The 18424-nt window shown below is 37.2% G+C and overlaps 1 protein-coding gene across 12 annotated transcripts in view; it reads left to right on the top strand.

The window, feature by feature from the left end:
- The window catches only part of Chd9 (chromodomain helicase DNA binding protein 9), a 209112-nt gene that overhangs the window by 104636 nt on the left and 86052 nt on the right, over positions 1 to 18424 (top strand). For 8 of the 12 annotated variants that reach the window (XM_060392237.1, XM_060392236.1, XM_060392234.1 and 5 more), the window contains one exon: positions 12403 to 12734. In XM_060392237.1, the coding sequence (XP_060248220.1) occupies positions 12403 to 12734 (332 nt within the window). Of the gene's footprint in view, positions 1 to 10940; positions 11338 to 11443; positions 11696 to 12402; positions 12735 to 18424 lie in introns of those variants that run through there. The other 4 variants (XM_060392242.1, XM_060392241.1, XM_060392243.1 and 1 more) reach the window with 3 other exon arrangements.

The raw sequence follows: 18424 nt of genomic DNA, 5'->3' as shown, positions 1-18424 counted from the left end.
TTAAAGAGACAGCAAGCTGAGGTGTAATAAGAATACAGCCTACAGCAAGATTTCTTAGTTTTAGAAAAATCTCTAATTAATATATGTATATGCATATATGTATGTGTGTGTGTGTGTGTGTTTATATATGAATTTGGCCTATAAGAAAGAAAGCTAAGCTGGACATTGATGGAGTACACCTTTAGTCTCAGCACTCCTGAGGCACAGGCAGGTGGATCTCTGTGAGTTCAAGGACAGCCTGGTTTACAGAGTATGTTCTAGGACAGAGAAACCCTCTCTAGAAAAAAACAAGGAAGAAAGAAAGAAAAATAACTTAATTGAATGAAGTTGCAAAAGAAGTTAAATTTTTTTTTGTATCTTTCATCAAAATTTATTGTGTGGAATTGGAACTTCCCAACAAGGTCAAGCATTTTATGTTATCATCATGTGTATGAATATATAATTTTGCATGTATTATTTAAATTCAAGTAAATAGCTCACAACTGCTTGTCACTTCAGCTCCAGAGATCAACCTCTCTGGTCTTTGTGGGCACCTGCACTCATGTGTGCATACCTACATACAAAGAAAGACACATAATTAAAAATAATACTATATATATGTGTGTGCCTCTGTGAGTCTCTATGCACCATCTGCGTGTTGGTGCCTGTGGAGACCAGAAGAGGGCACTGGAACTTTAGTTACAGGGTATGTGAGCCTTTTGGTCTTGGTGGTAGCAATAGAACCCAGGTCCTCTGCAAGAGCTGTAGATGCTCTGAGTCATCAAAGAACATTTTTAGAAAGAATGTATGTGTAGTAGGATAGTCTTTTTGGTTGTGATACTGTGTATTCTAAAATCTTTCATATACTAGGCAAACATTCTATGTATGTCAGGTACATTCCCAAGGCCAAAGTCAGCTTTTTCCTCTTTATCTTCTTTCCCTCTTTTCCAACTTTCATTTCTTTGTTAAGCTATGTAGATCTGATTGTCCTAGCTATACCAGGTTGGCCTCAAATTTAGAGTAACCCTTTTGCTTTTTGCTTCTCACTTGAGTTCTGGGCTACAGATGTTTATCACTATACCCAGATAAACAGAAATAGGGCTGGGAGATAGTTCAGTGTTTAAAGGGCTTTCTGTTTACACTGTAAGTGTGAGATTGGCATCCAACCTTGAATTCTGGTCCTGGTTGCTCCCCAGGGCAAGCTGACCAGCAAGAGTACCCGAAGAAGGGAGCACTGCACTTGGTTGATGGTTTCTGCCTCAACAAATAAAGTGGGAGAAGTATAGTTCTTGATGGCAGCCTATACCGTCCGCGCACACACACATACATCACCTGTATATGCAACATGAGAAACAGGAGCACAACGATTGCATTGTGTACGTGTATCAGCGTGTGAGAATTTCAGATGTCCCTCCTCATTCAAACAGGGGTGCCAGCCTGTCCTGGAGTTTAAATTGAAGACTCTAGCACGGAGATACATTTCTAACCCTTGGGGAAGGCTGTGGTTGTTTTTGTTTTTGATATTAAATCTGTTCCTCTTTAATTTAGGGTGCCCTTGAGTTTGGTATGTAACCCAGGGTGGCCTCAAACATGGGCCCTTATTTCCTCCACTTCCTGATTTCTGGAATTTCATATGTACGTCACCCTACCCTGATATCCCTTCAGTCTTTTCCATTTTAATCATTATAGTTGAAATTTGAAGTTCCCTGATACATCATGATGTTGTCCATCTTTTGGCCCAAAATGCCTGTCATGTCTAAAGAGTTTGTTGAAGTCTTTTTTAGTCAGATACAGAAGTTATGTCTCCAATACAACAAAGAGCTATATGTGTCCGCCCAAATGTGTGTTGGAAATGGGGACGGAAGGCTGGAATGGGGGTGAAATACCTGGTGGGAGCGTAGGAAAAGAAGTCTAGTTGGCAGTTTTGTGCGATTAAGAAGTTACAGCAGGGTGCTGTTGTGTACATCTGAGACTGAGGCAGAATTATGGGTACAGAGCCAATCTGGGCTACATAGTGAGACAGTGCCCCCTTCCAAAAACAGGCGGGTCTGAAGAAGTCTAGTCATATATTACACTCAACTAAAAGTAGATGTGTGAGAAAGTAGTAGATTTAGGTTGTTCCCAGATTTTAATAATTATAAAGAAGCTTCTGAGGCTAGAGAGGTGGCTTGGTGGTTGAGAGCACAGACTGCTCTTCCAGAGGACACAGGTTCAATTCCCAGCACCCACATGCTGGCTCACTATTGTCTGTAGCTCATACATATGATACCACAGACATATGCAGTCAAAACACCAATATACATAAAATAAGCAGATATATATATTTTTTTAAAGGAAGCTTCTATAAACATTTGTGTGCAGGTTTTAAAAACTATAATCATTCAAATAGCTGTTTGTTGCCAGCCACTTCAAGAATGTTGTATAAATGAAGTCATATAGAGTATGTGCTTTTATAATTAGGTGGTTTGAAGTTGTGTTTCTTTAATGTATCACAATGTGGCTACCTTTTCTTTTATTTATTTTACATTCTTTTGTGTGGGCAAAATGCTTATTCAAATAGTTTTCCCATTTAAAATTTGTTTTCCTATTGTTGAGTGTTTTTGTTCTGTACTGTTGGATATTGGACCTAAGGCCTTTTGTTAGCATGTGACAGGTGTACACGCCTAGACTCCTTTATATAAGAAGCATCGATCTTAACCACATTAGTTAACACCAGCATTTACTAAGTGCTTACTTGTTAATGTTTTAAGAGCTATGAATTGAATAATCTCATTTGAATTTACAACATATCTAGTAGGTTATATGAAACTATCAAACATTAGGTAAGATTCTAGAGACACAAACTGAATATAGCCTTAGCTTATAAATTATAGCTTAACTATAATGACCTATGATAAGTACAAGAATAAAGTTCCATACAATAAAGAGTATCCAAAAGTAAGCTTCATTTGTTTGATGTGTCTAGAGTCTCATGCCTACTACGTCACACTCTGTCATGGCCCTAAAGTGAATTTTTGCGTAGGCATTTACTAGACTGCCCTTTTGAGAACAGTCACTGTTTCAGTCAATTTTGTTGTTGCAATAGCAAAATACTAGAGACCAAGTAATTTAGAAGAGAGGTTTGTTTGGCTCACTGTTCAAGCTAGGAAAGCCAAAACCATGATACTGACATCTGCTTCAGAGACACTTTGGTTGCATCATAACCTGTAAGAAGACATTACATGGTGAGATGGGGACTTTGCCAAAAGAGAGCTTGCTTCCCTAGCATGGCCCCTCTCTGGGATATTTATGAAGGCAGAGCTTGAATGGTTCAGTCACTTTCCTAATACCATTAACCTGTAATTTGAGGGATGATTCCTCTTTCCTTTTTGAGACAGGGTTTCTGTATGAGGCCCTGGCTGTCCTGGAACTTGCTCTGTAGAACAAGCTGACCTTGAACTCACAGAGATCCACCTGCCTCTGCCTCTTAAGTGCTATGATTAAAGGCATGTGCTACCACTCTGGGCTAGGTATTATTTTTAATACATGAAGTTTAGGAGATAAGTCTTTGTAGGAAGTCTAGACAAATAGTTCCTACACACACACACACACACACACACACACACACAAACACACACAATCTTTCTCTCGCATTTTTTGTTGTTGTTGTCGTTGTTTTGAGACAGTGTCTTTCCACATAGCCCTGGCTGTCCTTGAACTCACTTCGTAGACCAAGCTGGCCTTGAACTCACAGGGATGTGCCTACCTCTGCCTCCCAAGTGCTGGGATCAAAGGCATGCACCACCACATCTAGCTCAAATACGTTCATTCTAATGCTGTGTGGTACCAGATTATGCTTAATGTAGTGGTTTAAAAGAACACACTTATTACTTCATTGTTTACCTGGGGGATGTGTTCTGTCTTTTTTGCTACCCTCCGAGATACTTAGAAAAATTGTTTTGCTAGACCATATGTGCCTGCATGCATGTGGGCATATGTGTTGAGTGGAGTAGTATCACATTGCTATGGCATGGATTTGGAGGTCAAAGGACAGATTATGTGTTCTCTCCTTCTACCATGTGGTTCTGAGGGTTGCACACAGGTCTTCAGCTCTAGAAACAAGTACTTTTTACCCACTGGGCCATTTTACCAGTTCTTGAGATATGTTTTTTTAGATAATTGTAGGTTCATATGCAATTTTGAGGGAAAAATGCAGAGAAATCCAGCATTCATTTTACTCAGTTTGACAATGGTAGGTTTTGTTTTGTTTTAAAGGTTTATTTATTTATTATTTATACAGCATTCTGTCTGCATTTGTGCCTGTAGGCCAGGGCACCAGATCTCATTATAGATGGTTATGAGCCACCATGTGGTTACTGGGAATTAAACTCGTGACCTTTGGAAGAATAGCCAGTGCTCTTAACCTCTGAGCCATGTCTCCAGCCCCTTGTTTTGTTTTTTTAAAGGCATGGCCTCATATGGCCCAGGATGGCTTTGAACTCCTGGACATCTTGTCTTTACCTCCAGAATGATATTATAGGCATGTATTCTCATGCCTGGCTAATGGTAGCATCATCTACTAATGCAGATCCAGTGAATTGAAACACTCCATTAATTTTAAAGATTTCCTCAGTTTGAAATGCTGTCTATGATTGATTGGGTGAGATTCAGTGCTGGGGACACGTTAAGGCCTGATGCATTTTTAGGCAAATTCTCTACCACTGAAGCTGTATTTCCAGTCTGTCTCATTCATTTCTATAAAATTTTTAACATGTGTAAATAAATGAATAAATTCATTAATTTATCAACTGTTTGTAGTTAGTGTCCTTCTATCACCAAGATCCCAAAGAACAAACACTCTTATATAACCACACCCAGCTCGCTCTCCCATTCCTAACTCTTAGCAACCACTAATCTGTTAATTAATCTATTATAGTTTTGCGACTTCAAGAATGTTACACAAGCTGGGAAGTGGCAGCACATCCCAGAACTCAGGGGGCAGAGGAAGGCGAATCTTTGTGAGTTCCAGACCAGCCTGATCTATAGAGCTAGTTCCAGGACAGCCAAGGCTATACAAAGAAAACCAGTCTCAAAACAAAACAAACAAACAAACAAAAAAAAAAAAACAAGGAATAAGAAAGGAATGTTGTATAAATGAAAATATATAGTATGTACTTTTATAATAGGTCAATCCATTCTCAACTGGGACAACAGGGGAACTGAGGCACAGTTTCTGTTTTCCTCTTCAATGGCTTCAGGTCTCAGTTATGAAACAAGATAACATACATGGAGTACTGCTCCTCAGGGAAGCTCACAAAGACTCCTCATAAGCATTTTCCTCAGAGCTCCAGTTCATAACTATTTAGTTGATTATTTACTTACTTGAACTCAGTCCTAAGACTGATAGATTCTAGGTAACCCAAATCCTTCAGTCTGAATCACATAGTTCACCTTTCTGGTGGCCAACTCTACCTAAAAGTTCAAGGTATATACTCTCTCATCTGAAGAGAGGCACTCCTATTTAATAAAACATAAATTACTCCTAGAAATCAAGGACAAATCCAAACTGATTGTATTGAGACAATTTAATAACCAGGTTGTCCTTGAGCCCTGATCTTCCTTCTCTACCTCCAAACTCAGAACCTCTACAAAAGCAACAAGCACTTTTTTTGTTTGTTTATTTGTTTTTTTGTTTGTTTGTTTTTTGCTTTTTTATTTTTTGAGACAGGGTCTCTCTGTATAAACCTGTGTCTATCCTAGAACTTGATCTGTAGACCAGGCTGGCCTCAAACTTCGAGATCCTCTTGCCTCTCTGCCTCCCAGGTGCTAGGATTAAAGGCGTATGCCACCACCACCCTGGCACAACAAGCACTCGGCTCCATAACTCATTATTATTATATTGAGAATAACTTCTGTGTTAAAGATGGGTTAATGAATTCAGAATGTTTATTCTTTTCAGCAAGTAATGAACTTGATAAGGCTTTGTGATTTGATACTCTTCATTGAACACATTAAAAAAGTGACATAAACTGTATATAAGATATATCTGGTAAGTTATATAGGGTGAACTATATGTTGTTTGTATAATATGCATGGCTTTATTGTAAACTAAAAATTACCAATATTCTAATATTATAGCAACCCTATATATACTGTTCCTTCTCAACCTATCTCTTCCTTCTTTTGTTCCTGCCTGCCTGCCTGTCTTCTTCCTCTTTTTCATCTTTATAATTCTTTTGCCTTAGCTTTCTGAGTGCTCAGACTTTTATTTTTAAAGATAGGCTTGTTATGCAGCAGTTGGGAGGACTGGGGCTTATTACGTAGACTAGGATAGCTACAAACCTCTGGCTTTCCTGCCTGTGCCTCCAAGTGCTGAGATTATAGGTATGTGACAGCATCCTTGGTTCCTATTATTGTGTAATCATTTATTGATCCTTTGATTCCTTCTTCATAGGGTAAGGGTATATTTGTCATAACACATCACTTGATTTGATGTTCTTCTACATGTGTCTAGTTTTCTTATTACGGTAAACTACTTGTTAGTTTAGAATATAACTTAAGTTTTAATTATGCTGTCAGTTCAAGTGTATACAAAAGTCAAGTATCAACCCAACTTTAACAGCCACCTTTTCATTGATATAATCTTATAGTCATTTTCTCAGTTGTTTAAAATGTATACTCAAGTTTGACTTGTTCAGATCAATGCACAATATCCATACATTACATTTGGTAGATAACTTTTTAAAAGTTTCTCTTATTTTCACTTAAGTTTTTTCCTTCACATATTAGTCTTACACCTTTAGGTCTGTGGTCACCTTCTTTTCTTCTTTCTTATAATTGCTTTGTGAATGAAACCAGTCACTTATCTCAAATAGTTTTCCAAATTCTGAAATTTATTGATTGCCTCTGGATTTTACTGTTGTATCTGTCATGTTCTTTTCTCTTCGATTTTTTTCTATAAGTTGGGAAAAACTGTTATTTTTTTATAAACACAAATTTTAAGGTTATCTATTTGCTTGACTGCCACATGGGTGATTAAAATATTGATACTACTTTTAAAAGTATTGTCATACCACTGTAAACCCAAGGTTCTAACTTTAACAAAAATAAAAGCAATGTCACTGTTACCTACTAGGGAAACCTGGATACACAAGACAAAAACATAGCATTTTAAGTTAAAAATATGACATTTTGCCAGGTGTGGTGGTAATTTGTAATCCTGTAATCCCAGCAATCAGGGAGGCAGAGGCAGGCAGATTGCTGTCAGTTGGAAGCCAGCCTGGTCTACAAAGGGAGTCCAGGATGCCAAGGCTACACAGAGAAACCCTGTCTTGGGGGCGGGGGGGGGGAATATATATATATATATATATATATATATATATATATATATGACATTTAACAGACATGAAGAGATTGAAATGAAATTATCTCTCTACTTTAGGTAAAAATTCTATAAAAATAAAATAAGACAAAAACTCAAGAAAATACTTGACATAAGTGTATTTTTTCCCTTCTTTAAAATTACATCTTAGCTGCATGTGGTAATTTGGCATACATCCATAATTCCAGTTCTGCAGATGTCTAGGACCCCTAGTTAAGGCCAGCCTTAACTAAAAATGAAAACTGGGACATCTGGGACATAAGCTTACTATCAACAACTAAAATCCCATATAAATTATGGTATTAAGTTATTATGGGATATTTGCTTCATATATTTACCTTTTGTGACTGGAGAAATTCATTCATTTGTTCATTCATTCATTTTTTTTTTACACTGGGGAATGATCCAAGTGCATCAAGCATGCTAAGCAAGTATCACAACCTATAGAAAAATTACAATGTAGTCGTTATCCCAATGTAGCAAATGGAAAATTAATATAATGAAGGCTGTGGAGAAGAGGAAAACAAACTATAATTAAGCAGATTTTTGACAGATTTTGATTAATGCTTAGACTGAGGAAATAGAAATGATAACATTGTGTTTATATTTTTATATAAATTGGAAATTCATTTTCACCTCATGGGGATATAGTTTAAAATTCTGAATTCCAGCAGCAGAAGAACTGTTTGACCAATAACTCACTATTCTACTGTTAAGATTCATTGTTAAGCACTTACAGTGTGTTGAGTAAGGTAGTAGAAACTGCTGAGCACCTTTGTAAGAACAGTTAGCTGGTTTGGGAATTGTCCTTGATCTGTGACTAGAGTGCTAAGGAGAGAAAAGAGAAGAGCAGGCAATCCACTTGTGTGTGTGTGTGCGCGCGAGTGTGCGCGAGCGTGTGCGCGAGTGTGTGCGTGTGTGCGCGAGTGTGTGCGTGTGTGCGTGTGTGTTCAGAGTTCAATATGGCCTTGCTCATGCGGGTAGGATTTGAGTACATCTCCAGGATCCACATCTTATCTTCAACCCTGACTGCTCTTTAGGGATCCAACTTCAATTTCTAGATTAGCAGTCACCATTTGAAACTCAGAGTGAAAGAATTACATAAACATGACTTTCTCAACTAGGTTTCCTATCTGTTTTACCTTTTCTTATACTAGAACTTGGTCTAGAGAGCAGCTGTTGACTCTTCCTGCAGCCGTACTGCATCAATATCTTATTATCGCCACATCTTTGAAATGGCATTAGAAGGAGTAAAAACATTCATCCTAGCTTTATTATTACCAATCTGATATTTTGAAAAAGCTGCTCATTTTTATTTGTATTTAAGTTGATTCCCATAAGTTACTCTGCTTGAATTATATGCCATATCATTGAGCATGGTCTCTTTAAAGAGGCTGTTGTGTCTTCTAACCCATGTTACCCTATTCAGTAGCAATGGGGTCTTTAAATTTATTTTATTTTATTTTATTTCATATGTATGGCCTAAATGTGTATGTGTGTACCATGCACATTCCTAGTCCCCAGAGGCCAGAAGAGGGCATCAGAACTTTTGAAATGGAATTACAGGTTGTTGTGAACTGCTAGGAACTGAACCAGGGTCCTTTGGAAGAGTAGCCAGTGAATGGTAGTGCTCTCAAATGCTGAACCATCTCTTTAGCTCCCCTCAGTGGGATCTTAAGCAGGTTACTTCTTTTGTGCAAGTGTCCTTACCTGTAAATTAACAATTAACAGCAGTGCAATTAAAAAAAAAGACTACTTCAGTAAGCAATATCTTTAAATAATTAAAACTTCACTGCTTCAAAATTTAAATTTATCTTTTTGTTGTTGTTTTTGTTTTGTTTTTTTCAAGACAGGGTTTCTCTGTGGAGCTCTGGCTGTCTTGGAACTGAAACAATGCAGAACTAAAACAGATCTGTCTTGAATGTTAACTAGGACAATGTATACAAATTATTAGCAATTGTGAGAATAGTACTTGATGCCAAATAAGCAGTAGGTTTTGGCTTTTATATCAATATTTTTGTAATTGTCCTATGTCCCTTCTGTCCTTTTTAACAACAGCCACAAGAGTGCCTGACCTCTTCTGTTTGCCACCCTCTGTCTCTCTGCTAATATTACTACCTGTTTCTCCTTCAGGGTTAAGTTAGTTAATACTATAAATACTTAGAACAGTACCTGGCACTAACTAATTACTGAGTGAGACTGCGGCTTCTCTGCTTTGGCACTTTTCTCACATGCTGCCCAGATTGGTCCTTCTAGAACTGTTCAGAGAGTGTTGCATTTCTCCTGTAACCTTTACTTTTCCCAAAGGAAACAATGATAAAACAATGCATTTTCATACAGATATCAGATGACTTGTGAAGAAAAGCTGTAAAAGGAGCATTAACAAAAAGATGAAGCCTGGGCACTGGTGGTACACACCTTTGATCCCAGCACTTGGGAGACAAGAGGCAGGCAGATCTCTGAGTTCAAGGCTAACCTAGGCTACAGAGGGAGTTCCAAGACAGCCAGGGCTCCATGGAGAAACCCTGTGGAGCAAACAAAACAAAAACAACAACAAAAAGATAAATTTAAAATTTGAAGCATTGAAGTTTTAACTATTTAAAGATACTGCTTACTAAAATAGTCCCTTTTTTAAAATTGCCAAGAGGGTTTTTTGTTTGTTTTTCTTTTTGTTTTTTGTTTTGTTTTTGAGACAGGGTTTTTCTGTGTAGCCTTGGCTGTTCTGGGACTCACTCTATTGACTAGGCTGGCCTCCAACTCAGAGATCTTCCTGCTTCTGCCTCCAGAGAGCTGGGATTAAAGGCATGTGCCACCACACCCAGGTAGTCTGTCAGTCTGTCTGTCTATCTCTCTATCTATTTAATATAAAGGAACATTTTATCATCATCAAATTTAAGAGTTAGGTGTGGTGGCACATACCTTTAATTCCAGCACACCAAGGCAGAAAGGCAGATGTATCTGTGTGAGTTCCAGAATAGCAGAAACTGACCCTGTCTCAAACAGGGTCAAACAAATTGAAATCAACTTGTTATTTGTTTTTAGCAAGATATTAAACTTAAATTTCATCTGTGATAAGTTTTATTAGAACATGAAAAGTAAAGGCCAAAACAATTGAGATTTTTGTTGGAAAAAATCAATGTGTTCATGGAGATAATGAAAATAGTTTCATTTCTCAATGTAAAAAATAACAGTTGCTTTGTTGTTGCCGATTTTAGATGCCCTGGAAAGAGACTTAGTTTCTGAACAAGTCACTTGTTAAGTGTTCATTTGCATGACCTGCTCTTTAACCCTTTGCTCTTTGGCAGCTACTTTCAGTAGTTTAAATATTTTATTTGAATTTTGTGAAGAAAAGTATTTTTCCTCTGGTGAAAATTGCATTGGATTAAAAAAAAAATACTGAGCCACATAAAGCCATTTCTCTACTGTTTTAGTTCCCAGATCAGTTTTTTTTAAAACTATACTTTTATGTATATTTTTAAAACCTGACTGTAGGAAGTGGCAGATTGAGAGTTAACGAGTTACTGGAGGGAAGAGCAGTCCACTGGGGGTTAAACTGCAGAGTCTAATGGAATAATAACTGGTAGCACCATCTGCTGGCCTACTTCCGCAGAAGGAGTCAGTATTTTTAACGACATCTCTAATATTCATGCTGATGCATTTTGATGCTTTGTGCATTCATTTCTTTCTGTGCTTTGTTGGAATCTGGCTATCTGCTTACAGCTATTGAGGAAAGAGCTTTTAGGAGGGCTTGCAGCCTTCATCATAGCTAACGAGGATGAACGGCAGATGTAAACTTGCCAAGGCAGGAATGTGTTGATAAATCAAAATGTGTATTTGTGGACGGTTGTGCATCTCTTGGTTGCAGCTTGCTAAATAGGCCATTTAGGAATCTTCTTTCAATGCTTTTTTCTTGAGCACTGCCTGGGGTGGTGAAAAAGCAGAGGGCAAGCCTTTGTCTGACGCCAAAAATGTCTTCAGTGAAGAGGCCAAGAGGAAGGGTAAGTGAAAGCCTGAATGAGTGGGAGGAGGAGGGGTTCTTTGGGCTAAAAGGCTAATGGGATTGAATAACCCTCCTCGTTACTGGCTGCTGCTGCGGGAGTCGCACTGCATCGCCATCTTGAGCTTGGTGCTGTTTTCTCAGCCTTGGTTATTTGTTGTAGTCTGTAGGCCTTAAGGTGGCATTTTAGAGATCGCGTCTAAGCCTTCCTTCCTTTCCCAGTGCTGTGGCACTGCTTCTGAAACCTCGATGAGGCAGGTATAGAAAAGACACCCAGTAGAACACACTGGAATCGGCATGAAAATGTGCTTGGAAATTCCTGTTTTTTTTCTCTGCTGTAGTCAGAGGCATGTTTACTGGTAAGAACATAACAAAACTGTGATCTAAGCCTTTGTGAATGAATGTGTATGGAGAGAAAATTCTTTTAAAATGCTCTTGTCTGCTTCCTGTGAGATTGCTAAAATATTAATAATTGTAATATAAAACTGTAAAACTTGTTCCTTTCCCAGATTGCTTGAGCAAAATTATAATGAAAAGGACAAAAAACCATGTTTAACTCTTTCAGGGAAAAACTAAAACTTTGATTTTATATAGTAGAATGATTGTTTACTAACTACCTAGCTGTACTGTTGCATTAAAATGGTTTTGTGTTCTATTCTTAGTTTTAAAATAGGGGCTGTATTTTTCTAAAACTCAAGGAGATGTGATTCTAAGTTACAATAGCTATTTTTGAATTTAATACTGAGCTCAGAATTTTGAAGGAAAATAAAAGACATTTATCCTAAATATAAATAATAGTTACAGGACACAATTTGAAACAACTGTATTTACAGGACAAAATCAGAAAGCTAAGCATGCTGTAGGAATATCAATAAACCTGTCTTTCCTTAACCTTTATTTTTCAAGTCAGTCCTTGAGCTGTTTACTCCGTACTAACTTCCAAATAATTAGAATGTCTTACCTTTGTTTGCAGCACTCACATATTTGCTTTTGTCATTTTTTTTTAATTTTAAATATATGGTAGTGCATTATATTTATTATTTTTTTTCTTTTTTGGTTTCCCTAGCCTCCATCTTCCAAGAAGAGTGATGGTTCTGGGACATATACTAAGTTGCAGAATACCCAGGTGAGAGTCATGTCTGAGAAGAAGCCAAGAAAAAAAGCGGAGTCAGAAAGCAAGCAAGAGAAGGCTAATCGCATAATATCAGAGGCCATAGCAAGAGCAAAGGAGCGTGGGGAACGTAATATTCCACGAGTAATGAGCCCTGAGAACTTTCCCAGTGCTTCAGTTGAAGGGAAAGAAGAAAAGAGAGGTCGAAGGATGAAATCAAAACCAAAAGACAGAGACAACAAAAAACCAAAAACTTGCTCAAAGTTGAAAGAGAAGACAAAAATTGGGTAAGTTGATTATTAATTAAACTTAATGTTTTCCAGTTTTTGCTGAAGTCCAACCTGTGTAACCTTTTTTTCTGCTTTTGATTTGAGTGTGATATATGGACTCCATTAGGATAATTTTACATTGCTGCCTACCATATAGGTTTTATTTCTATTTCCAATGAATTATGTAATAATGGAGAGCCTCCCTAATATTACTTTTCTGGTAACATAGTAGTTTGTGTATTTGTATTAATAAAACAAAACACGTAAGGGAGGGGAATAAAAATCTGTATTTTTGTGACAGTTCCAAAGTCACTTTCTTCAAGACATAATTGAAATTCTTTTAAGGTTTCTTTACCTCTAAGTGGCATTGTAACTCCCAGGGTATCTAATGATTTAAAAGCATGATATATAGTATTTTCTCAGAAAACTCAACCATTCAAAAACTCTAGACTGTTGGTCAGCAATTTCAATAGGTATTTACTGATTTACTTAATGTAATAAAGAGGCTGGTGTTAATGCTTCAACACAGTCCTAAGAGCAAAGAAATGCACACCAATCCTATATATCTATTAAATTTTATTATTATATTTTTTGTAGTGTTAGGGATCAAAACCTCAGTTTTTGGTTTTTTGTTTGTTTGTTTGTTTTAAAATGTGAAACTAAGGTCTTGTACATGCTAGACAATCACCCTTTAACTTACCTTCATTCCTAGTGCCAATTCCATGTATTTTAATTTGACCATTTATATATTTTCAAAAAATAAATGTATGTAGGCTTTGTATATAAAGTGAAGCTCAATGTTAGACCATCATAGCTTACAATTGTTGTCACAAGACTACTTAGTCTTTTTTGAAGCTTTATGTAGAATTTTGCATAAAGTGATTTATCTAAGTTAATGTAAGTTTTTTTGTTGTTCACATACACTAAGAACATAGTAAAATGATAATTTCTCTGCTGTGAGACTCCTGTTTGCTTAAATTACTGCTATAGAGGTTACCAGCAAATTGAATTTTTTATTTTCATTCTGATGCAGTCAAATAAATGCAGTCTCTCCTTGGTATAATGTATCAGTAAGTATATATATATATTGATTATACAATTTGCAGACAACTATGGTGAAATTCAGAGTTAAATTTTTACTCCTATGCTTATTTAAAAAAAAATCATCCTTATGTCAGCAGTCTTCATAGCCAGCATAAATTGTGCTGAGATTCTTCTTTTAGATTTATTTATTTATTTTCTATGTATGCCTGAGTGTATGCATGTATAATCAGTTATGAGCCTCCATGTAGATTCTGGGAACTGAATCCGGGTCATCTATAAGAGACATAAGTACTCTTAAACACTGAACCATATCTCCAGCCCTTACTCATTCATTTTTAAAAAGTTGTTCATTTTTTTAAATGAGATACCTGTTTTCCAAAAATTGTCTTTTTTAAATCTAAGAAGACTACATTTCACCTTTCACAATACTAAAAGTTAATATTGTTAAGATTTTTCTAATTTTAATTTGTTCAGTGATATAGGCAGAAAAAATGTATTTAGGAGGCTAATACTTTAAAAACAGTATTATTGAAATTGGTAGATAAGCTTCAAAAGCTATAATAGCTGTTATTTGTTTTAAGTCTGAGGATGAAGGAGACCCAAGCACCTAGAAACAAATAATATCAGACCTGAATCTGACTGAAGAGAAAAATTGTAAGCACAGAAAGTAAAACTAGAAATAATTAAATCAAAGAGAAACATGGATTTTTGAAAATGTGAATTAGTATTATTGGAAATGGTAATAATGACATGGGCTGTTTGGAAGAAGACTGGATTTTTTGTTGTTGTTCTTTTTCTCTTTTATTTTCTATTTGAGACTGGCTTGGAACCTATTATGTAGAGCAGACTGGCCTCAAATTTAGTGTTTCTACCTCCTCAATTCTAGGATTACAGGCAAGTGCCACCATGCCTGGCTTTGGCTCGTTTTTTTAAGAGTTGTATTTTTGTTTAAAAAAGAAAAAGAAAGAAAGAAAAGTAGAATATTTAAAATAAAATTGCTTTAATTCTTTTTCCCTCTCTTTCTCCCCTACACCTCACGTGTGTCAATCTCTAGCAAGCAGAAAAAAGTATATGGAGACAATTGTACTGAAAATGTTGGGGGGTTTTGTTTTATTTTGTTTGCATTCTGCTTTTCTTTCTTTTTTAGTCAAGATATTAAGTAGTTGCTACAAGGAAAAACTTGAGAATGTATGGGCTCTGTGACAGTTTATTGCCAGGCTGGACGTTCACTTAAGGCATTGCATATGGTAGGCATGCACTCCACCACTAAGCTACAGCCCTATCCCTAGGCCCTTTTGACAGAGAAATTGGGAAGTGGTAGGCGTGTAAACATGCAGAGGAGTTAGAGGACAACTTGTGAGTATCAGTTCTCTCTTCTTACCATATGGGTCCTAGAGATCAAACTCGGGTCATTCATACTTGGTGGTAAGCAACTTTACCCACTGAACCATGTCACCAACATGGAATAAAATATATTAATATGGAATGCAGGGCACCTCTATTAGCCAATTAGAATATTTCCTTATTATGTCTTCTAATAAGGCGCCAACATGCTTTATTGTTTTGAACTTGCTGAGTACTTTACTCGGTTATTTACTGCAGGGATGGAGGTCAAGCCCAGATCCTTTGCATGTTAGGCAAGTACTCTCCCCTTAAACTGCATTCACAGTCCTAGTTTTGTTGGTGTTGTTGGCTTTGTTTGTTGTTGTTTGGAAGGGCGGCTTTTTGGTTTTTTGAGAGAAGGTCTTACTGTGTAGCCCTGGTTGACCTAGAACACACTGAAATCAGCCAGCCTCTGCATCTCAAGTGCTGATATTAGAGAGCTGCAGCACCATGCTCAGCTCCCTGCCCCTTTTAAAAATTGTTATGTTGAGTCATTTAATTAAAGATAGGTTTGTGTTATTTTAAGTAGCATTTTATGATATGTGAATATTTCCCTTTAAAAAAATCAGATTCCCTGTGAATTTTAGAATTGTTCAATTAGAACCAAATTATTGACACCAATAATTTTGAAGACAATACATGCTTCGTTTTAACCTTTTTCCCACCCCCATAATGTTAAATATAAATTTAAAAAGTATATATGGAAGCTGGAGAGATGACTCAGTGTTTAAGCCCCATTGCTACTCTCACAGAAGATGCAAATGCAGTTTCCAGTACCCACATCAGGAGGCTCACAGCTGCTTCTAACTATAGCTCCAGAGGTTCCAGGGCCCTCTCCTGGTCTCTGTAGACACAGCACTCCTACGTACATAGACATGTAACCAGAAAATAAAAAGTACACTTGTAAGCCATAATTTATTGGTGATAGCTAGTCAGAACTGATATTTATTTGACTCATAGATGTGATTCATAGATAAACCAGGAATATTAATCTGAAGAAAAAAAAATCATTGCTTTAGTGTCTTTGAAACTTTTTCTTTTTTATAGCTTAATGTGGTTTGTGTGTATGTATAGTGTTGTGTAGTGTAGTATATTGTTTGCATGGGTGTGTGAGGGATCATGTGTCTACAGGTGTCCTCCTGAACCACTCTTCACTGAATTTTTTTGAGACAAGGTTCTCATTGCACCTGGAGATCATTGATTTCAACAGCCTGGCTGTCAGGGAGTATGAGGCCCTTTCCTGTATCTGCAGGTGGGTGCCATAGTGCCTGAGTTTTTACATGGGTGCTGGGGAGTCATGCAGCAAGCACTTGAGCAGCTGAGCCATCTCCTAAGTCTGAGCCCAAAAATTGATTTTATTCATTTGTATATGTGTGTGGTATATGTGTGCGGTATGTATGTTTTCATGTGGTGAACACACATGTGCACTGTGATGTGGAGGCAAGATTCATGTTATGTGACTCTCCACTTTAAAGCAATTTCTCACGGAATTCAAAATTTGACTGCCCTGTCAGTCTATCGAGCAAGAATGGCCTGGTGAGCCCCTGTCTCTGCACATCTTGGGATTTCAGGCAGGCCGCTGCTCTGCCTGGCTTTTTCTACATGTAGGGACTGTAAGTGGGGAACTCTGGTCCTCATTTTTGTATGACAGGCATCTGTTGGACCACCTCTCAAGACTCTAAACTTATGTGTATGCGTGTGTGCCTGCAAAGGTTTATTTGCAGCACATGTGCACAAATGCTCTCAGAGGGTAGAGGGCATCAAATGATCTGGAACTGGAGTTGTAGGCAGCTGGGAGCTTGGAAACCAAATCCAGGTCTTCTTCAAGAGCAATATTCTCTCGACTGTTGAGACATTGCTCTCGCCCCTAGGTTGATACTTAAGCAGTATCCAGGTGCAGTGGCACATGCCTGTAATTCCTGCACTCAGGGAGACCGAGGCAGGTGGATCTATGTGAGTTCAAGACCAGCCTGGTCTACAAAGCAAGTCCAGGACAGCCAAGGTTATACGCAGAAACCCTGTCTTGAAAAAAAAAAAAAAAAAAAGAGAGCAGTAAAATATTCTTTTCAGAGCACTCCATATCATCTCATTTAATTTTTGTAATAATTCTATGACATAGCTTGGACATACAACATGTTAATGAGATTAATTTAAATTCTTTGATTTTGGAGCCAATTGCATTTAGTTACAAGCTGTATAAACCTGTGCAGATGTTTACCTGACATCTTTAGAAGAGGGATAATCATATTACATGTCTCATAGTATCATTTTGAGGACGAAATGGGTTAACATTTAAAAAAATGAAACAATATCTAGAATACATGTAGTGACCAGTAGATGCAAGCTATTATGTAAGTAGCCCATAGCTATTTAGGCAACAAGTCAACGCCAGGAGCTACACATCTTCCTAATGTTTATACTCATTCACTGTGTAGGCCACCTCTCTTTCTCTCACCCGTGTAAAAACTAAACCGAAAAGAATATGAAGAAACAGCAGCAACAAAACTCAGCCACTGCTTTATTGTGTTGTGAGTTTTTCTTTGGTGGCTGTGGATTGAACCCAGCATCTCGCACATGCATGTGAGGTAGAAGGCACTCTCACAGAGCTGTACTGTCAGTCTTCCTTAGTCAGGACTTCCTTTCTGACCAGTTACCTGACTGACATAAACAGAGAGCTTTTGATCTTGACTTGCTCTCACAGCGGTATGTTTCATCAGTTCCAGTCCTTAATAACTGGAGTCTTTGGTTTTGTACTATTCATAGTTAGTCTGTTGGCTATAGGAACATAATTTAATAACTATTTGAAGTAGTTTTCTGTTATAGCAAAATACGTGAATTTTGAGATATTTATCGAGCTCAAATAGAAATTAAAGTTGAGACATTATGACAAAATATGACATTAAACCTCAGTGCTTTTATATAGTGGTGTTAGTGTGCTTGTATATGGTTTGGTTTGGTTTGGCTTAGTTTTGGTCCAGGGGGGGGGGGTCAAACAGCTTCTTGTTTGTACTAGGCCAAGGGTTCTACCACTCAGCTCTGTCTCCAGCCTCTTTGGTACCTGTAAGAGTCTGAGATCATCTTGGGATACATAGATAGACCCTGTCTATAATAAAAGTGGTATGTGAGCTACAATTTTCATATTTTCAAAATAGTAATTTTGAAATGGTATCATCTTCAAATATATAAAGGGCTGAATTACTTGTTTGGCAGATGCTAACTAAAATGGTTATAAAAGTGTATGATATAAATTTATTGTATTTTCCTATTATGCCATTAATAGT

This window comes from Meriones unguiculatus, chromosome 10 (genome assembly GCF_030254825.1).
Source record: "Meriones unguiculatus strain TT.TT164.6M chromosome 10, Bangor_MerUng_6.1, whole genome shotgun sequence".
Classification (NCBI taxonomy): domain Eukaryota; kingdom Metazoa; phylum Chordata; class Mammalia; order Rodentia; family Muridae; genus Meriones; species Meriones unguiculatus.
The sequence above is the reverse complement of the archived record's forward strand: the minus strand, read 5'-3'. Positions and strand labels throughout refer to the sequence as shown.